The sequence below is a fragment of the Scyliorhinus torazame genome, chromosome 8 (genome assembly GCF_047496885.1).
Source record: "Scyliorhinus torazame isolate Kashiwa2021f chromosome 8, sScyTor2.1, whole genome shotgun sequence".
Taxonomy (NCBI): Eukaryota; Metazoa; Chordata; class Chondrichthyes; order Carcharhiniformes; family Scyliorhinidae; genus Scyliorhinus; species Scyliorhinus torazame.
The window spans coordinates 137,445,883-137,467,834 of NC_092714.1; the positions used below are offsets into that span (position 1 = coordinate 137,445,883).

The 21,952-nt window shown below is 47.2% G+C and overlaps 1 protein-coding gene across 5 annotated transcripts in view; it reads right to left on the reverse strand.

The window, feature by feature from the left end:
* fndc3a (fibronectin type III domain containing 3A) overlaps positions 1 to 21,952 on the reverse strand; it is a 406,018-nt gene that overhangs the window by 76,664 nt on the left and 307,402 nt on the right. For all 5 annotated transcript variants that reach the window (XM_072514248.1, XM_072514250.1, XM_072514247.1 and 2 more), the window contains 2 exons: positions 17,240 to 17,378; positions 2,702 to 2,770 (listed from right to left, as the gene is read on the reverse strand). In XM_072514248.1, the coding sequence (XP_072370349.1) occupies positions 2,702 to 2,770; positions 17,240 to 17,378 (208 nt within the window). The remainder of the gene's footprint in view (positions 1 to 2,701; positions 2,771 to 17,239; positions 17,379 to 21,952) is intronic.

The window sequence follows — 21,952 nt, forward strand, 5'->3', positions numbered from 1 at the left end:
TGCAATGAGGAAATAACCTTACAAATGGATATAGATAGGTTCGGAGAGTGGGTCAAAATGTGGCTGATGGAGTTTAACGTGGATAGGTGCGAGGTCATGCACTTTGGTTGAAAAAATGGAAAGGCAGCTTATTATCGAAATGGGGAGAGACTTCGGGTGCTCCGATGCAGAGGGATCTGGGTGTCCTCGTGCATGAGTCACAGAAAGCGAGCATGCAGGTGCAGCAGATAAGAAGGAAAGTAAATGGAATGTTGGCATTTATAGCAAAAGGAATTGCGTATAAAGGGAAGGACGTGTTGTTGCAACTATACAAGGCATTGGTAAGACCGCACCTGGAGTATTGTGCACAGTTTTGGTCCCCTTATTTGAGGAAAGATGTAGCGGCATTGGAGGCAGTTCAGAGGAGGTTCATTAGATTGATTCCGAGATGAGGGGTTTGTCGTATGAGGAGAGATTGAACAGTTTTGGCCTATACTCTCGAGAGTTTAGAAGAATGAGGGGAGATCTAATTGAGGTATACAAGATGCTAAAGGTACGGATAAAATAGATGTGGAGCTGATGCTTCTTCTTGTGGGACATTCTAAACTGAGATCCTAATCTTGGAATAAGAGGTAGCAAATTTAAAACAGATTTGAGAAAAACTACTTCTCCCAAAGAGTTGTGAATCTGTGGAATTCGCTACCCCAGTGCGGTGGATGCAGGGACAGTGAGTAAATTTAGGTAGGAGTTAGACAGATTTTTAATTGGTAATGGGTTGAAGGGTTATGGAGAAACGGGCAGGACAGTGGAGTTGAGGCCATGATGAGATCAGCCATAATCACATTGAGGGTGTTTAGGCTTGGGAGGCTAAATTGCCTACTCCCGCTCCTAGGTCATGTGTTCTAGGGAGGAGATGCTCTGGCTGATTTTGCAATCCAGCTCTTGGTCTGTATCATTGTCGGTAGCAGATGAGGGACAAGCATGATAGAATGACGGAGCAGGTGTGATGGGCCAAATGGCCTAATTCTGCTCTTATATCTGATGAAATTATGACTGTAGTGGTTCACGAAGAATATTAACCACCACCTTTGTCAAGGACCACTCGAGGTGGGCTTTAATTTTGGCCTTGTTAGCAATGTTCACATCCTGAGAATGAATAAATATCATATCATATCAAAAATCGTCACAATGCACTGGAATACTCTTATCTTAATTGTACAATTTTGTTCATGAATTCTTTTCATCATCAAGGTGAATGATGTCACTCCTGAAGACTAAAGGAGGCACGGTCGCACAGCGGTTAGCTCTGTTGCTTCACAGCGCCAGAGTCCAAGGTTCAATTCCCGCTTGGGTCACTGTCTGTGTAGAGTCTGCACATTTTCCCCGTGTCTGTGTGGGTTTCCTCTGGGTGCTCCGGTTTCCTCCCACAAGTCCCAAAAGATGTGCTGTTAGGTAATTTGGACATTCTGAATTCTCCCTCTGGCGCCGGAATGTGGCGACTCGGGGCTTTTCACAGTAACTTCATTGCAGAGTTAATGTAAGCCTACTTGTGACAATAAAGATTATTATTATTGAATCATTTTCCAAAAGATATCCAACACTCCCAGGTCAGGCACAGCACATTTGGGGGAGTATGTTTCCCAGTTCAGAAAACACTCTTCCATGCTAGCATGATAGTTTTCCATTTCTGTGGCAGGAGGAACAAGACGTCATTTAGCCCCTCAAACCTATTCCTCCATTCTTTTTCTTTGTTTTAAATTTAGAGTACCCAATTATTTTTTCCAATGGAGAGGCATTTTTTAGCGTGGCCAATCCGCCTATCCTACACATCTTTGGATTGTGGGGGTGAAACCCACGCAGACACGGGGAGAATGTGCAAACTCCATACGGACAGTGACCCAGGGCCGGGATTCGAACCCAGGTCCTCAGCGCCATAGGCAGCAATGCTAACCACTGTGCCACCGTGCTGCCCTCTATTCCGCCATTCTACCAAACCACGATTGATTTGTACCTCAACTTTATTTACCCTAATCTGCTCCATATTCCTTCACACTCTAACAAATGTCTACTGATCTGAGTTTTGGCAATTTCAATTGTCCTCGCACCCAGATGAGGTGGGATGGGTAGGAGAATCAGGGAGTGGAGGGGCAGCTGGACGTGTGTGGAGAGAGAGAGGATTATCTATCCTTTGAATGGAAAGAATGCTACTCGTTTTTGCTTCTAACATGCCTTAAGGTAAATCCAATGATTAAAGTGTTACATCACATTATTTAGCACATAAAGCTCTGTCTTAGCGTGGTAGTAGCCTGGAGGCATTTTCTAAATGCAACCTGAATTGTAGGTGGTAATATTTACTCATGCTCCTCATTAAAATTAAACAGCTCTACAATGTTCTGTAAAATATCATCTATACAAGGTAAGAATGTTAACAATATATAAGCAGCAAATTTCCATTTTAATGTTTAATTTACATTCAGTCTCACAATTTTGAGGCAAGATTCTCAGGCCTTCTCAGTACTGGTGATGTAGCCCCTTCCTCAGACAGAGATGTATTCAGGTATATTTCATCACAACACCATATCATTTCCCCTTCCCCACAGACTGCACCTGCACCACCATTTATATTTTTACTTAAGGTGCTTGATATTTCTCAGCATAGTCAAATATATATTTTAAAGGACTAATTCAGAACAAAACTTACATTGATTTGACTATGTCTTACCATTTGCACCTACTGACATCTCAACCACATACTTCGTATTTGCAGATCCTCCATTGTCCTTGGGTGGATCTGGAAGGGAAGAATTGAACTAATGATTGTGAGGTCAGAAACCTAATTTTGTAAACACAGATGTACTGATAAACATGGATCTGTTCGAAGAACCTGTACATTATTGCACGTATTTTAAGTAGTTTCTTGTCTGTGATTTTATATACAGTGAAACCTCAATTAACTGCACTTTCATCATTTACATTTTGGATCAATAATCAGAATTTTGGCACCTAATGGATGACTACCAAAAGTTGCTACTAACTACAAATTTTGGGAAATACTGACCCATTTCTTTGGATTTCTCTATAAATACTGGCCCACTACTGGAACCACCCCTTCTTTACAAATATTGACTCACTCATAGGAACTCCCCTACAAATGCCGACTGGGTAACACCTCCCTTTCCCACACAAACAAATACTGACAGAGGCTAAATGATTCCCTTGCTCTCATGTCCAAAAGGTGTCTGGTACCCTAAAGAAAACAGTGCCGTCATTTGTAGAAAATGTTTTTAAAAAAAAAAATTAGTATTCAGAACTAGAGAAGAGATGAGCTCACATTTTGTTAAATGTAGCAAGCTATGATCTGAAATGCACTACCTGAAAGGGTAGCAGATTCAATCATTACTTTTTAAAGGAATAGGATAAATACTTAAAAGTTGAACATTTTGCAGGGCTGTGGGAAACTAACAGAGGAGTGGGACTAATTGGAAAGCTCTTCAAAAGAAGAATGGCAGAGGTAAGATGTGCTGAATTCTGGGAGACATGGGCGGTCTGCAGTCGCTAAAGAGAGAGGCTCCCGCTCGTGGACAATTTTTGTCTCGGAGTTCTTTATTTTTCTCGACCTTTCTTTGGCCTCTGAAGTTTGAGGGACGGGCGGCAAACCAAACCAGTTTAAAACTGGTGATAATTCCCGTGGGTGTGCGTGGCAACTGGAAGGGAGGAGTCGAGTTCGGAGCCGTTGGAGCAGCGGGAGTGGAGTCTGATACGCACGAGGCCAGTCGAGACGGCGGGCCCGAATTAGGAACGTGAGACAGCTGAAACGGTGGGCAGACTGAAGCAGCTGGACTGAGTTCAGTGCTTGAAGCAACTGGAGTGGTGTGGCACGGCCCAGAACACGAGGCAACGGAGCAGCTGGGCTGGGTCCAGAACACGAGGCAGCCGAAACTGCAGAGCTGGGTCCGGAGCATGAGGCAGTCAGAGCGGCGGGGCTGGGTCCAGTGCACGAGGCAGCCGAAGTGTCAATGTTTAGCCCAGAACATGAGGCAGCTGAAGGCGGCATGTAGAGGGGTCATCACACATTGGGTGGCTCCTGCTTGAGGCGTTATGTTTTTTTTCTTCTTGGGAATTTTTAATGCCAGGTCCTGGGGGCAATTCATGAAGGATTAAGAAGCTGTAAAGGTGGCGAAAGATGTCCAAAAACCAGCGAGGAAGGGAGAGAATGAGAGCTCGCCGTCGAGCGTGAGAACCAGCTGGCAAGAGGGTGGAGGCCGGGTTGCTGGGTGGATCTGCACTGCTTACAGCCGAGAAGATGGCTGAGGTGGTGTCTCTAGAGCTCGAAAAGCAGTTTGCAAAACATATGGAGGTGATGAGAAAGAAGATGGCGGTGGCACTGAAGGCGTTGGTAGAGGAGGCAATTGCCCCGGTGAAGGTAGCTGTTGCGAAGGTGTCGGCTGAGGTGAGGGAACAGTGAGAAGGGAGTGGAGGGGGCCATGTCGCGGCACTGCGATTAGCCCACTCTCAATGGGAGATGAGCTGCAGAGGGTGGTTGAGGCCTATAAGTGGCTGCGAGTGTGGTAAACTACTGAACATACATTACATGTATTATGGTACACTGCCATTGTACTACAGTTATTACGGTAAATCCCAGCCTGCTGGCTCCACCCAGCAGGCTTTGTATAAAAGTGTACGCTCTCCTGCACTGCCCCAATTCTTGGGTCCAGCTACAGGAGGCTTTACATCTAGCACAATAAGGCCACAATAGTTCACCATTCGTCTCGTGGTCATTGATGGTACATCAATGTGCTAGAATTTTGAAGATGGACGTCTTACTCAAGCCGGATCGCCTGGAGCTGAACCGACACGCAGCCGACGCCACAGCGACTTTCGAGCACTGGCTAGCCTGCTTGAAGGATATCGCGGAGCATCCACCGAAGTCATCTCAGACCTACAGAAGCTCCAACTATTCTACGCACGGGTGAGCCCACAAGTCTTCCTCCTCATTCGAGATGCTCCCACCTACACAGAGGCGATAGAACTACTGAAAGGACAGTATATCAGGACTGTAAATCAGGCGTTCGCAAGGCACCTCCTGGCCACGAGACGGCAACTCCGTGGGGAGTTTCAGGATGATTTCCTGCGTGCCTTGCGGCTACTTGGCAGAAACTGTAGTTGCCAGGTGGTGTCGGCAGTCCAACACACAGAGCTGCTGATCAGGGACGCCTATGTCACCGGCATTAAGTCCAACTACATCCGCCAGCGCTTAGTAGAAGGGGGTACACTTGGCCTCACAGAGACAGTACAGCTCGCGAACTCCTTAGAAGTGGCCTCCCGCAACCTGGAGTCCTACACCCCCGATCGCGCGGCACCCTCGTCATGGGCCCCGCCATCACCCGACCCGGTTGCACCGCACGCCTGTGACGCGCGGCAGCCAGCTAACTCCGGAGGCCCCCAATGCCACTTTTGCAGCCAGAACACCCCAGATAACGCTGCCCAGCACCGAGCGCGACCTGCAACGGGTGTGGCAAGAAGGGCCACTTCGTCACCGTTTGCCAGGCCCGATCGGTCGCTGCCGTTTCTAGGCCCAACATCGCGACCGCAACATTCCCCATGTCCGATCCAGGGGCGCCGCCATATTTGCCGCTGCCCGCCACGTGCGGCCCGTGGGCGCCACCATCTTGGATGGCGCCCGCCATATGCGCCCCGTGGGCGGCGCCATCTTGGAATGCACCCCAGGACCCCTGCTCGCCTGGCCGTATGCTGGCCGCCGATACCTCCGCCACCGCCGACCAGCCCTCCCACCACCTTCTGTAGCTCGCCTCCATCACCCATGACCAGTCTCGGCTTCGCAACCTCCCGACCGCTACAACGACCGTGCAGATCAACGGGCACGAGACGACCTGCCTCTTCGATTCAGGGAGCACGGAGAGTTTCATACACCCAGCTACGGTAAGGCGCTGCTCCCTCCCGGTTCTCCCTGTGACCCAGAAAATCTCCCTGGCCTCCGGATCCCATTCTGTACAGATCCGGGGTTACTGCGACGCGACCCTCTCGGTACATGGCGTAGAGTACAGTAACTTCAGACTCTACGTCCTCCCCCATCTCTGCGCTGCCCTGTTACTGGGTCTCGATTTCCAGTGCCACCTCCAGAGCCTCACCCTAAAGTTCGGCGGACCCCTGCCCCCCCTCACCGTCTGTGGCCTCATGACCCTTAAGGTCGATCCACCCTCACTCTTCGCGAATCTCACCCCGGACTGTAAGCCCGTCGCCACAAGGAGCAGACGGTACTGTGCCCAGGACAGGACCTTTATCAGTTTGGAGGTCCAATGAATGCTGCGGGAGGTGGTCATTGAGGCCAGTAACAGCCCCTGGAGAGCTCAAGTGGTGGTCGTTAAAACTGGGGAGAAGCACCAGATGGTCTTCAACTATAGTCAGACGATCAACCGGTACACGCAGCTCGATGCATACCCCTTTCCCCGCATATCTGACATGGTCAACCAGATTGCGCAGTATTGAGTCTTCTCCACCGTTGACTTAAAATCCGCGTACCACCAGCTCCCTATCAGCCTGGAGGACTGCCAATACACTGCATTCGAAGCAGATGGCTGTCTCCACCATTTCCTTAGGGTTCCCTTCGGCGCCACCAATGGGGTCTCGGTCTTCCAGCGAGAGATAGACCGAATGGTTGACCAGTACGGACTGCGAGCCACGTTCCCGTATCTGGATAACGCCACCATCTGCGGCCACGGCCAGCAGGACCACGACGCGAATCTCCAGAAATTCCTCCACACCGCTAAACTCCTTAACCTTACCTATAATAAGGAGAAATGCGTTTTCCGCACAACCCGCCTAGCCATCCTTGGCTACGTTGTGGAAAATGGAGTCATAGGGCCCGACTCCGACCGCATGCGCCCCGTCCTCGAACTCCCCCTCCCTCACTGTCCCAAGGCTCTGAAGCAATGCCTGGGATTCTTCTCATATTACGCCCAGTGGGTCCCTAATTATGCGGACAAGGCCCGCCCACTCATCAAGTCCACCATTTTCCCCCTGACGGCTGAGGCCTGCCGGCTCTTCAACCACATCAAGGCGGACATTGCACGCAGTCGACGAGTCCCTCCCATTTCAGGTGGAGAGCGACGCATCAGACGAGGCTCTGGCCGCCACCCTCAACCAGGCGGGCAGACCTGTGGCTTTCTTCTCCCGTACCCTGCATGCCTCCAAAATTCAGCACTCCTCTGTCGAAAAGGAAGCCCAAGCCATTGTGGAAGCTGTGCGAAATTGGAGGCATTACCTGGCCGTCAGGCGATTCACTCTCCTCACTGACCAACTCACTTGAGGTGGAGGATCGAACTCTCCACCTATAACGAGATCTTGTATCGTCCTGGGAAGCTCAATGAGCCCCCAGATGCCCAGTTCTGTGGTACATGTGCCAGCGCACAAGTAGACCTACTTCGGGCCCTCCTCAGTGACCTCTGTCACCCGGGGTTCACCCAGTTCTTCCACTGTCATCAAGGCCCTACACAGTCTCTTCACCTTGTTCGGTTTCCCCACCTACATCCACAGTGATCGGGGCGCCTCGTTCATGAGTGATGAGCTGCGTCAGTTCCTGCTCAGCAAAGGCATCGCCTCAAGCAGGACGACCAGCTACAACCCCCGGGGAAGCGGACAGATGGAGAGGGAGAACGCGACGGTCCGGAAGGCCGTCCTGCCGGCCCTTCGGTCTCAGAGTCTCCCAGTCTCCCGTTGGCAGAAGGTCCTCCCCGATGTGCTCCACTCCATCTGGTTGCTCCTGTGCACTGCTACCAATGAGACCCCTCATGAACGTGTGTTTGCCTTCCCCAGGAAGTCCACCTCCGGGGTCTCGCTCCCGACCTGGCTGACAGTTCCTAGGCCCGTCCTCCTCCGGAAGCATGCCCCCCCCCCCCAACGACTATCACCGCCACACCCACCCCGGCGGCGCATCTACTGGGTGAAGAAGGAGAGGACAACACACTCCCGGAGTCGCAGGTACTCACATCGGTGCCCAGACCATAGCTGGGGCTGAGGCGATCGAGGCGGAAGGTCAAAGCCCCCGACAGACTTGACCTGTAACTTCGCTTCACCCCCCGCTGGACTCTTTTTTTAAACAGGGGGCGAATGTGGTAAACCACTGAACATACATTACATGTATTATGGTACACTGCCATTTTACTACAGTTATTACGGTAAATCCCAGCCTGCTGGCTCCACCCTGTATAAAAGTGTATGCTCTCCTACACTGCCCCCATTCTTGGGTCCAGCTACAGGAGGCTTTACATCTAGCAGAATAAAGCCACAATAGTTCACCATTCGTCTCGTGGTCATTGATGGTACATCAGCAAGCAAAGCTGGAGGATACGGAGAACCGCTCGAGACGACAACATTTAAGGATTGTGGGCCTGCCTGAGGGGGAGGAAGGCCCGAGGCCAACAGAGTACTTTGCCAAGATATTGACAGAACTGATGGGGGAGGGAGAAGAACCCTCTGGGTATGAATTGGACCGAGCTCATCGATCACTGAGGTCTAAGCCTAAGTTAAAGGAGCCGTCAAGGGCAGTAATCATCTGTTTTCACAGGTATCACACGAAGAAGATGGAATTAAATTGGGCAATGAAGGAACGGGAGGTGCAATGGGCTGGTGCCAAGGTTCGTATCTATCAGGACTTGACAGTGGAACTGGCAAAGCGGCGTGCGGCTTTCGGCCAAGTGAGGCGGCATTGTACAACAGTAGAGTGCGGTTTGGATTGATGTATCCAGCAAAGCTAAGGGTGACCTACAACCCCAGAGACTTTTATTTTGATGTGGTGGAGGCAGCAGAAGCATTTACAAAGGCAGAAGGCAGAGTGGGAGAATGTATATATGTAACTCTGAATAATGTTCCTACTTGATACTGTTATAGAGGTTAAAAGTTTTTTGTTGTTGTTCTTTGTAGCTCTGAATAATGTTCTTACTTTATGATGTTATAGAGGTTAAAGATTTTTGTTGCTGTTCTTTGTAGCGATGGGTTTTCATGAAAAGTATACATTTGATAATTTTATTTCCCTGGGAGTGGGCGGGAGGGGAGGAAAGGCCTGAGCAAGGCTAACATTAGCTAACATAAGTCGACTAGTGAAAGGGGGTGTTGTGGGGGGGAGGGGCTGCGGACATTGGAGCCTGGTGAGCAGGGTTCAATGGGCCTAGGAGTTGAGAAAATGGAGGGGAGGGGATCGCCACTGGGTGGGGTTTCTTCGAGCGGGAGTGTAGGGGGGGATTCTGTGAGAGCGGGATGGAGTTGGAGGTCAACAATGGATAGGGACGGGTCAGGCTCAGTAGTAGGGCCCGGAATTATGATGACGGTGGATGGGAGAGAGGAAAGAGACCCCGTTAGGATAGTTATGTGGAACGTGAGGGGGTTGGAAAGCCCAGTGAAGAGGTTGCGGTTTGCTTGCGCATTTGAAAAGTTTGAAAGCAGATGTGGCGATGCTGCAGGACACTTGAAGGTGAAGGATCAGGGGAGGCTTAGAAAGGACTGGGTTAGCCAGGTGTCTCACTCAGACTTTGATAGTAGGACGCAGGGGGTTGCAGTTCTGATGAATAAAAGAGTGAGGTTCCAAACGTTGAAAGTTGTGGCAGATCAGGGAGGTAGATACGTAATAGTGGCAGGGGCATTGGAAGGGAGGTTGGTGGCATTGGTATGCGAGTATGTTCCGAAATGGGATGATGCAGGGTTTGTAAAGGTGTGTGGGGCCATCCCCGACTTGGATTCACATGAATTGAAAATGGGTGGAGACTGGAATATGGTGCAGGACCCAAAATTGGACAGGTCACGACCGCGATCGCTTTCCCAGTCAGGGGGAGCGAAGGCTTTGGCTGGGCTAATGGCGGAAATGGGAGGAGTGGACCCTTGGAGGTTCATGCACCCGAGGGAGCGGGAATATTCTTTCTTCTCTTCAGTTCATAAGGCCTATTCGCGGATAGATTTTTTTGTGGTGGGGAAGTCGTTGTTGGCCGAGGTCAAAGGGTCAGAATATTTGGCAATTGCGATATCGGACCATGCGCCACACTGGGTTGATATGGTGTTGGAGAAGGGAACAGTGCAGAGGCGGGGATGGAGATTGGATGTGAAGCTGTTGGGGGACCAAGGGGTTTATGATAAGTTTGGAAAAGTGATTGAGGAATATGTGTGGTTTAATTGTACGGGTGAGGTCTCGCAGGAGGTGGTGTACAAAGCTTTGAAGCCAGTGAAAGGGGAGGTGATATCGGTTAAGGCAAAGGGGGATAAGGAGGAGAGGGTGGAACGGCAAAGATTAATAGATGAGATGTTGGAAATGGATAGGAGGTATGCAGAGGTTGTGGATCCAACACTGTTAGAAAAGAGGAAGGAGTTGCAGGCGAGTTTTGACCGGATGTCCACAAGGAAGGCGGTGTACCGGTTGAGGTGAGCGAGGGGAGCGGTCTACGAGTATGGAGAGAAGTCGGGACTCATGCTGGCAGAACATTAAGAAGGTATTAAATGTGGTTATGGCGCCGGTTTGGGGGGGGGGGGGGGGGGGGGGGGGGGGAAGAGACAGAGGTGATTGTGGCATTCAACGCCGATAAGGCGTTTGACCGAGTAAAATCATAGAATTTACAGTGCAGAAGGAGGCCATTCGACCCATCAAGTCTGCACTGGCCCATGGAAAGAGCACCCTACTTAAACCCACACCTCCACCCTATTCCCATAACCCAGCACCCCAACTAACCTTTTTTGGACACTAAGGTCTTAGCATGCCAATTCACCTAAACCGGAGCACCCGGAGGAAACCCACACAGATATGGGAAGAATATGCAGACTTCACATAGACAGGGACCCAAGACGGGAATCGAACCTGGGACCCTGGAGCTGTGAGGCAACTGTGCTAACCACTGTGCTACCGTGCTGCACTTGAGTAGGGGTATTTGATGGCGGTTCTGGAGCGGCTTGGGATTGGGCCACGATTTGTAGATTGCGTAAGGCTACTGTACAAGGGGCCGAGGGCGAGTGTCCGCACGGATAACTTGAATTCGGGATATTTTGCTCTGCACCGTGAGACCAGACAGGGATGTCCTATGTTCCCCCCTGTTCACGCTTGCGATTGAGCCGTTGGCCATCGCGTTGGGAGTTTGGAGGTGTGGAAAGGGATAGTGTAGGGGGGGGGGGGGGCGGGAATAGAACCTAGGGTATCCTTGTATGCGGCGACTTGCTGTTGTGTGTATCGGAACAGAGTGTCGATGGTGGGTATATTGGAGCTGCTTCGAGTGTTTGGGTCTTTTTCCAGATATAAACCAAATTTAGATAAAAGTGAACATTTTGTGGTGTCTCGGCCAGGGGTAGGGGCAGGAGTAGGGGGGGTTACCATTCCGTAGGGCGGGTACTCACTTTAGACATCTGGGGGTGCAGGTGGCACGGGATTAGGGGGGGCTCCATAGGTATAACATTACTAGTCTGGTGGGGAGGGTGAAGGCGGATCTGACAAGGGTGGGATGGTCTCCCTCTGTCATTGGCAAATTTGGTACAGGCAATTAAAATGAACGTGTTGCCGCTATTCCTGTTTATTTTTCAGTGTCTGCCGATCTTCCTACCAGAAGCATTTTCAAGGTGGTTGAAAAGATGATTACCTCGTTTATATGAGTGGGGAGAAAGTGGCTAGGATTAGGAAGGTGCTGTTGCAGAGAGAACGGCAGTCAGGGGGGGGTTGGGTCTTCCGAATTTACTATATTATTACTGGGTGGCAAACATGGAGAAGGTGAGGAGCTGGGTTAGAGGGGGACTCCCAGAGGGAAGAATGGAGGAGAGTCTGTGTAGGGTGTCTGGGCTGAGGGAGTTGGCAACAGCGCCACTCCCGATGGCCCCGGGGAAATACTCAGGGAGTCCGGTAATAGCAGAATCGTTGAAAATCTGGAGGCAGTTGTGCCAGCACTTTAGGCTGGGGGCGGGGTCAAGGGAAATGTTGATTCGGGGAAATCGCAGATTTGAGCCAGGGAAGTGGGATGGGAGTTTTTGGAGATGGGAGGAGAAGTGAGTCAGGGCATTAAAGGATTTGTTTCTCGGGGGCCGGTTTGCGGGATTGCAGGAGCTGGGGGTGAAATATGGGTTGGGGCATGGGGAAATGTTTAGGTATATGCAGGTCCGAGATTTCGCTAAGAAGGGAATACAGAGCATTCCGGTGGCGCCGGCCTCCACTGTTGGCGGAGGTGCTGACAACAGGAGGAATGGAGAAAGAGGTGGTGTCAGCGATTTATGGGGTGATTCTGGAAGAGGAGAAGGCATCGTTGGAGGGGATTAAGACAAAGTGGGAGGAAGAATTGTGAGAGGGCATGGAGGAGGAGTTCTAGTGTGAGGTGCTCTGGAGGGTGAATGCCTCAACTTCGTGTGTGAGGTTCGGGCTGATGCAGCTGAAGGTGGTATACAGGGCGCACCTCACAAAGGCGAGGATCAGCTGACTCTTTGAGTGGGTAGAGGATGTTTGTGAACTTTGCGGGGTGGGGTCCCGCAAATCACGTTCATATGTTTTAGTCCTGTCCAAAGCTGGGGGGGGTATTGGAGGGAGGTGTTCAGGGTAATTTCGAAGGTGGTACATGTGAGGCTTGAGCCGGGTCCTCTGGAGGCCATACTTGGGGTATTGGATCGTCGGCTGGGGTTGGATGTGGGTGTGGAGGCAGATGTTTTAGCCTCCGCCTCGCTGATCGCCCGAAGGCAGATCCTGGTGGTGTGGAGGTCAGTTTCTCCACCCTGTGCCCTGGTGTGGCGGGGGGGATCTGTTGGAGTTTTTAACACTCGAGAAGGTGAAGTTTGAGTTAAGGGAAGGATGGAAGAGTTCTACAATTCATGGGCTTTGTTTATTATGCACTTTCAAGAATTGGCTGACACCGAACATTGTGGGGGGGGGGGGGGTAGGACATGTGTACGTTGTTGGTGACTATGTATGGGTGGATGATGGAATGGTGGACCCCTGATTCCTTTTCTTTGATGTTTATATATAAAATGTTATGGGTTGTTTGGGGGTTGGTGGGAGGGAAGAATTGATGACATTGCATTTGTTACCATTGATTGTTGGTGAATGTAAATTTGGATGAAAATGTGAAAAAGGAAGACAATAAAAATATATTTTTTAAAAGATGTGCTGAATTCTACAAACTTGGGCTACATTCAGGTTTTTCATTCACCTCCAGTGTTCTGTTACAACCAGTAAAACCAAGGGGATCTGGAATTGTTAATTTGTCAGTTGTATTAAAGATTCCCCATGCACTTCTCTGTAAATCCAGCTGTTGGGGCTGCTCACAAACCCAAGGAGGCCAGCTATATATGCGGCTTTTATGGCACCCACTTTTAGGGGTGAGCACTTGTGGGGAATGCCCATACTTCCATCAATCCTGTCAACTCCTGCAGCAATTTATCAATACAAAGTCTGTCTATTTGAAACAGCTGTGATGGTGGCGATTGCAGTATAAATATCTGGCACATATAGGGTTAAGGTGGGACGGTGTACAGTACCACTGACAGTGATGTAAAAGAGCACATGACCTGCACCTAGAGGTCATTGTGGTGTCGGATAGAGCCCCGTGCAGATTTGCGTATGGAGATAACTCCTATCTTGTACCCTTTACTATATTTTTGTAAATAGTTCTAGTAGTTAATAAAAACTTATAGTTAACCTACTGAAGATTACAAAGAGTAGAAGAGGGACTAAAAACCCAGAACCTTGCTAAAACGCAGAGACAAACTGAATTTCGGCAAACTGAGAAAAATTCAATTAAGTAGTCTGACCTGAAAAGAAGCTCCAGACACAGAGGCGCAGAGGAAATATCACCAGGAAAAAAGCTCCAAAGAAATGCTTGGAAGCTGACAGCAGAGATTTAAAATTCCTTACTGCAGAAGAGAAGGTTTTATTGAAACGAGATTCAGAGTGTAGAGTTGGCATAACTTGCAATGGTGCGCTAAATGTTTCTAAATTCCAGGCTGCAGCAAGTCCTGAGAAATCTATTCAGTAGGCCCGATTATAGACAATACTATTGCACAACAGGCATGAGATGAATCAGCTGCAAAATTAGACGATGTACTCACATCATTTAACATTTAATTTAATCTAACAAACAATAAGATACCTGAAAGAGCTAAATTCAATAAGAGAATACAACTGCCAAGGGAACCAGTGAATTCATTCAGAAATGATTTCTACAGGATGGTAGAAAATTGAGAATACAGAGCCTTAAAAGCTCAACTCATCAGCAGACAGAATAATGGGTAGGTATAGCAGACAATGCACTCCTAACCTCCTGCGAACAAAGGAAAGTCTAACCCTGAAAAAAGCAATCCAGTTAATTAGACAGTCAGGCTCCTAGAGTAGCACAGAGCCATTTTAAGGGGGAGAGAATAAAACATGGTGCAGAGGCTACCCTCAGTCCAGCTAGTTAAGCCACAAGATATGGAGACACTACAAGTCAGGGAAAGCAATACGAGAACAACCCAAAGAGCGAGCATGCTGCAGAGCAAAGCACCCTCGCAGGAGGGATTAATTTCCTATAGGTTCAGCCCAATGCTTTGAATGCAACACTATAGCAAATTGTGCAAGGCAGAAACTCTGAAATGCACAGATGACCGAACGATGATACAGAACAGGGGCTGTTTAGCATAGGGCTAAATCGCTGGCTTTGAAAGCAGACCAAGGCAGGCCAGCAGCACGGTTCAATTCCCGTAACAGCCTCCCCGAACAGGCGCTGGAATGTGGCGACTAGGGGCTTTTCACAGTAACTTCATTTGAAGTCTACTTGTGACAATAAGCGATTTTCATTTCATTTCATTTTTTTCATTTCAGAAGGCACACAGTTATGCTTCATGGATGAGGTCAAAGATCTTGGTTTCTCATTTTGTAACACGGACATTTCGGTCAGTGGCCATCTGACAAATTTTAAATTAAATACATTAGCCAGCGTGGCTGTCCTGTTGGACAAAGAATCGTGGCTGACAGATCTCTGGCTTCAAACAATGATCACACCATTTTACAGGCCTAGAGGAATCCGACTTCCAGTCATTGAGATGATCTGGAACCACTGAGATATAGTGACAAATGGATTTTCAAGCTGATATAAATCATCCATAAAAAACCCGTCTCTCTCCTTAGCAGGTGTCTGCTCAGCATTGGGTTTCCGCAAAATGGCAGATGCTGCCAAGACAACCAGTGTCATTAACCAAAGAGAACTGCACATTCCCAAGTACTCAAAAGAAAAAGAGCATCCCAACTGGGACTTCAGCTCTGAACTGTCTTCTCTTGTTGAGGAGCAGGTTTGTCCATTCTCATTACAGTTCTGGAAAAACCCTCAATGCTTAGACTAGCCAACCACCTAGGAGGTAAGCATGACACCTTCAGCAGAAGAGATGAAAAAGTGCAATCAGCAGTACAAGGAGTTTCTAACTCCGGGGCAGACGATGGTACAGCAGGTCAATACAGCGACCACTGTACTATGATGCAGCTACCACCAAAACCACATCTGTAGATTAGCTGTATGTTGAAACATGAATGTGCATGCCAAAACCACAAGAGGTACTGGATTATGGTACGGGAGTCCATGGCTGACTATGAAAAGCATAGATGACTGTACCGCTAATCCATAATCTTATCACAGGAACGCTTTTCCTTAGCCACAGATGACATAGGGACCACCCACATGATGATGGAAAAGACAAAAGAACCACCAAGGAGATAAGCACAATGGTTGCCCACCTGCAAGAGTTAAGAGTAGCAGCAAACACTGTTCAACATAACAGCCAAACCAACCAAGTGTGGTTTGATATAAGAAATGGAGGACAAGAATGGAAAGGTTCCCCGATGCCAGCTAAACCTCCAAACCAACAGGAAGAACAAGATGGAGCCTACTACTTCTCAAACAATTCACAAATGATATATGGAAGAGTTATAAGGCTTCCAGATTGCCTGAATCTTTGAATTCAAGGACTTGAAGGGGGAGATGGGGTAGCGATAATGTAGTAATGACAATGTAAATGTATGATAGTAATAACAATGTTAGACAGAAAGTAAACTATAATCACTTAACATACATTGGATAAATACGTCCGGAGGCCGGGGTGGGTGGGTGGGGGGAGGGGGAGGGAAGAGAGAGAGAGAGAGAGGGGGGGGGAGAGAGAGAGAGAGAATGAGGGTGAATCCATAGAATCCCTACAGTGCAGACTCTAGGGACCCTTCAAAAGAGCACCCTATTTGGGCCCATTCTCTCACCCTTTTCCCATAACCCCACCTAGCTTGCACATCTTTGAACACTAAGGGACAATTTAGCATGGCCAATTCACCTAACCTGCATATCTTTGGTTCTGCAATTTAGGGTTGTATTACATATAGGGTTAATATGGGACTGAGTACATTACTGCCCATACAATGATGTAAGAGAGCACATGACCTGCACCTGAGGGTCAGTGTGATGTTGGACCACGTGCAGACCTAAGCATGGAGCCAACTCCTAGTTTTTACCCTTTACTGTATATCTAGTAAATAAGCTACTCATAACCAGCTAAAGACCACAAAGACTTCATTAAACCTACTGAGATGTAATCAACACCCCACAACACAAAAGAGTGTTTATTTAGGGTGACACAATCTGGCATTGCATCCCAAAAATGTTTGCTGTTTGTCAACACATTTAAATAGGCAAGCTGCATATTCACTTTAAAGACTACGGACATGTTTTTGGGCAGGGGAGGCAGCCTGTCAGTGGGATTTCCCGGTGACAGCATCGCTAGTCACCAGGAAACCCATGCGCTGTCGTGGGATCGGAATTTCCCGCCAGTGTGAACAGCCAGTAAATCCCACTCTACAGCTCTGTAGAGAGCTTCCATCATTGGATGGGTGCATGCACTGACTGTGAAGTCAAGCATTCACTTGTGGAGCTGAAGAGTGGATCTGCAGTGCACTTTAGCCAGCTCACTTGGGGTCCATGGCAGGCCAGTGCTGGAATTGTAAGCAGTTGTAAGGGGAAAGTGTTGAGACAGCCAATAGATTAATTGTTCAGTGCTGTGATCTTGCTGGTCAAAGCAGCGCATAATAAGGTAGGACGGCTGCAGAGGACTGAGGTTGCAATGGAGAAGCATTGCATTAAATGGCATAGATCGGCAATCTGCAGTCCAAGTTTGAGACTCCATTATCTACTAGGAGGGTCCCTTCTTTTATGCTGGGTATTCAAAGTTCCATTGTATCTCATGAAATCAGTTATGAATCTATAATTAATCTGAGTAAGCGTCATACCCCATATTATTTTAAAATTGTGAGCATGAATTTTCCCCTTCACCGAAGGTTTAGTTGGTGATCCAGGTTTGTCTGGACAGGTGGTAAGCTCCATGACTTCACCAGGGTTGCTCTTCCCTTCGGAATTGTATGCAATTACCTGTAATATACAACATTCTATAAAGTGACCATGGGGACAAAGCCTGACATTTAACTAATCACAAGGGACATTTCATTTGAGAATGTTCTCATTTATGTTATTGTCCAGGTTTTCACACACATAACCTGCTGCTTTTTGGCTTTTAAAAAAAATACCGGATGCTGTATTTTGGATTTAAAAAAATACCAGAGTAAATTTTCTCTTGGATTTTCACCCTAGAAAGGGTACAATGAACTGTCACTGGTTTTCATTTGTACACAATAGGTCACCTGTATGTTGAAACATGAATGTGCAGAAAGCAATCAAAGTAGTAAATGTCCCTCAGAGCATCTTCAAATTAGTTCCTGACATTGCCAACCTTCTTTTAAGAAAAGATAAATATTGACAAAAGTGTAGATTTACCTCAGCTATATTAATGATCCAGGAGTGAGCGGGTTCATTAGAAATGCAGTTTTGAAATCTGCTGGCAGGCAGTTACAATCTGCCCAGAATGAATATTCAATTTCTCTCATTGCTACTCCCCACTATCTCCTGTAGAAATGTGATTAAAGCCGTCTCAAAAATCTTTCCAAACAGTATGACCATGATCTGGTCTCAGCACGTGGAATTTCCCACTGTCTCCCAAACCATGTGAATTGTGAAATTAAAATGGCATGATCCTTTCTCATGAAGATTTCCAACAGAAACTGCAGACAGTGTTGACTACATTACTTAAATTTGGGAAAAGAGGGGTAAACTTCACTATTTAATAGCATAATGGTAAGATAAGACAGGTTAACACATGGATGGAGAAATGATTTCAAAGGGGAGCTTTAGATTCCTGGCGCTTAAGACCATTTTTAGGACACAAGGGACTTGTTCAAAGATTGCGTATCAACAGATTTGGGACCAAGCGCGTCAACAGATTTGAGATCAATGACCTCATGGGAAGGTTAATCACTGCTGAGGAAGGGTTTAAACTAATTTGGGGTTGAGTACCAGGATGAAGCATGAGAGAATGAGCAGAAAGAACTGGAAAAGTCAAACTGCATTACAGAAATAGGAGGGATCAAAGAGGGGACAAATGCAAAGCAGACCGAGAGAGGTTTGGAGTGCATGTGCACAAACTCAGAGCATGGTAAGTAACGTTAGGGAACTTCAGGCACAAGTCTCCACTTGAGACTACAATATACAATGGCAATAACAGGGACCTGGCTCAAAGGTGGAGAGGTTTGGGAACTTAATATTTAAAGGAGGGAATTGGCAGCATTGACTAAAGAAGCATGGTAGCACAGTGGTTAGCACAGTTGCTTCACAGCTCCAGGGTCCCAGGTTCAATTCCCACCTTGGGTCACTGCCTGTGTGGAGTTTGCACTTTCTCCCTATGTCTGCGTAGGTTTCCTTCGGGTGCTCCGGTTTCCTCCCACAGTCCAAAGATGTGCAGGTTAGGTGGCTTGGCCATGCTAAATTGTCCTTAATGTTCAAAAAGGTTAGGTGGGGTTACGGGGATTGGGTGGAGGTGTGGGGATAGGGTGGAGGTGTGGGCTTAGATAGGTGCTCTTTCCAAGGGCCGGTGCAGACTTGATGGGCCGAATGGCTTCCTTCTGTACTGTGAATTCTATGATTCTATGATAGCACTGGAGAGGGATGTGGTTGAGGATTCAAAGGCATCTATTTAATTAGAATTAAGGAAAAAAGCAATACGCTGTTGGATATAGACAACAGGCCACCATATAGCAGGAAGGTGACACAGGAGCAACGTCAGACAAACTACAGGACGATGCAAGAACTATAGTGTAGTGATAATGGAGGCCTTCAATTATCCTAATATAGTCTTAATCGGAGGAAGGCTAAATTCATTGAGTTGAAAAGGGAACTGACACAGGTAGATTGGAATCAAAAAATGGTGGGGACTTAAACACTGTGAAGTCTCCAAAGAGGAGAAGGTTTTTCTAAGGAATAAAGACATTTCCACAAAAGGGAAAAGGTGGACATCCAAATCTAGAGCTAAAGATGACTAAAGATAGACTAAAATGAAACATAAAAAAGGTTCAGAACAAATGTCAGGTTCATACTACAGAAAAGAACAAAGCTGAATACAAAGTATTTGAAAGGTTTTAAAAAGGTCTAATAGGGGCAACAGACAGTATGAAAGAAGTTTGATGAAACCCAAAAGTCTTTTATAAGCATATCAATAATAAAAGCTATAGTATGTAGGAGGTGTGGATACAAATGTGATCCAAAGCAACCACATCTGCAGCAAGTGACTACGGATTGAAGAACTCCAGCTCAGAGTTGATCATCTGGAGTCCGAGCTACAGACATTACGATGAATCAGGGAGGGGGAAGTTACCTGGAAACTTTGTTTCAGAGGGTGGCAGAATGGTTAGCACTACTGCCTCACAGCACCAGGGAGCTGGGTTTGATTTGAACCTCAGGTGACTGTGTGGAGTTTGCACATTCTCCCCGTGTCTGCGTGGGTTTTCTCCGGGTGCTCCGGTTTTCTCATAAGGTGTGCAGGTTAGGTGTATTGTCCATGCTAAATTGTCCAAAGATTGGGTGGGGTTAGAGGAATAGAGATAGGGATTGGGTTTAAGTAGGGTGGTCTTTTGAAGGGTCAGTGCAGACACAGTGGACAGAATGGCCTCCTTCTGCACTAAGGACTCAATGAAGGCAGTCACATCCCTTGGATTTTATCAGTGATCAGGGATACTGGAAAGTGACTGCAAAGGAGGCAGATAAGAGGATTAAGAAGGTACAAATGGAGGACCCTCAGCCCTCTCATTTTGTCAGTGATCAGAGATACTGGGGAGTAACTGCAAAGGAACCAGGTAAGAGAAGTAAGAAGGTAGAAGTGGAGGACCCTCAGCCCTTGCAATTGTCCGTACAGGAAGCCATTCAAGCGGAGTAAATAAGAATGTAGTGGTTGTTAGGGACAGTATAGTCAGGGTATAGACACAGTTCTCTGCTGTCGAGGGCATGAGTCCAGAAGGCTGTGATGCCTGTCCGGTACCAAGATTCAGGAGGTCTGCTTGAAGCAGGAGAGGAACTTGCAATGGGAGGGAGAGGATCAAGTGGCTGTGGTCCACATAGCTATCAACACATAACTAGGACTAGGAGAGAACTTCTGCTAAGGGATTATGAGCAGCTAGGGGTGAAATTAAAAAGAAGAACCACAAAGGCATTAAGCTCTGGATTACCCGCACAATCAATTTGGTATTGGATAAATAAGGTTAGAGTTAAACATGTGGCAGAAATGGGTTTCATTTTATGGGTCACTGGCACCAGTACTGGGGAAAGTGGGCGCTGTACCAACAGGATGGACTCCACCTGACCAATCTGGGACTGATGTTCTGCTGAGTCGTATAGTTAGGGCTGTAGAGATAGCTTTAAACTAAATAGTGGGTGAGGGATGATGCGGTAAATTAAAGAACAAGGCCATAGTACAGGGTCGCAGCATGGATATAGATAATCAGAATGTGGCAAGAAAAGTCAGAGCGTATAAACTTAAAGTGTACTAGAAGATAAGGCTAGGGTTTACAAAAATAGTAAAAAGACAGAAATAAAGACTCTATATCGGAATGGTAGGTAAAACAAATAAATTGTCAGCTCAAATAGAAATAAATATGTATGACCTGTTAGCTATTACAAAGACGTGAGTGTAAGTGACCAAGACTGGGATCTGAATAGTCCAAGATACTGAAGAACAGGAAGCCAGGAAAAGCTGGTGGGGTAGCTCCATTAATTATGGATTAGAACAATAGTGAGAGATTACCTTGGTTCTCAGGGTCAGAATGTAGAATCAGTTTGCGTAGAGGTACAAAATAGCAAAGGTAAGAGATCACTTGTGAACGTAGCTTATAGATTCCCGATCAGTAACCACACTATAGTTGGAGTACATAGGAAGAAAATCAGAATCTCGTAAGAAAAGCACCACAATAATCATGGGTGATTTTAATCTGGACTATTCACCTTGGCAGTGGGAGCAAGGAAGAGGAATTCATTAGAGTGTTTTCAGGACAATTTCTCAGAAAAGCGGGAGAGCGCGTTCTAGAACCAGAGACTATTCTAAAACTGGTTAATGTGCAACGAGACAGGGTTAAGTAATGGCCTCATAGTAAAGGAGCCTCTATGTAGCAGTGATCATAACATGATTGAATTTCACATTCAGTTTGAAGGTGAGGGTGTAGGTCTAAATCTATTGTTTTAAGCTTAAATAAAGGCAATTAAAAGGGTATGAGGACAAAGCTGGTTAAAGTAAACTGGGAAATTAGGTTAAAGGGTAGGTCATCAGAGATGAAGTGGTGGATATTCAGGGGACATTGCATCATGACGCTCAGCAAAGATTTATTCCAGTGAGAAAGAAAGATTCCAGGAGAAGGATGCACCATCGATTGCGATCTAAGAAAATTGAAGATAATATAACATTTAAAGAAAAAGCATATAATTTTACAAAGATTAATGGCACGTCAGAAGATTGGACAGAATTTTAAAATGAGCACATAATTATTAAAAAAGAGATAAATTAAAGTATGAGAGAAAGCCAGATAGAAATATAGAAACTCTTACCATCTGTTTTTACAATTGTTGAAAAA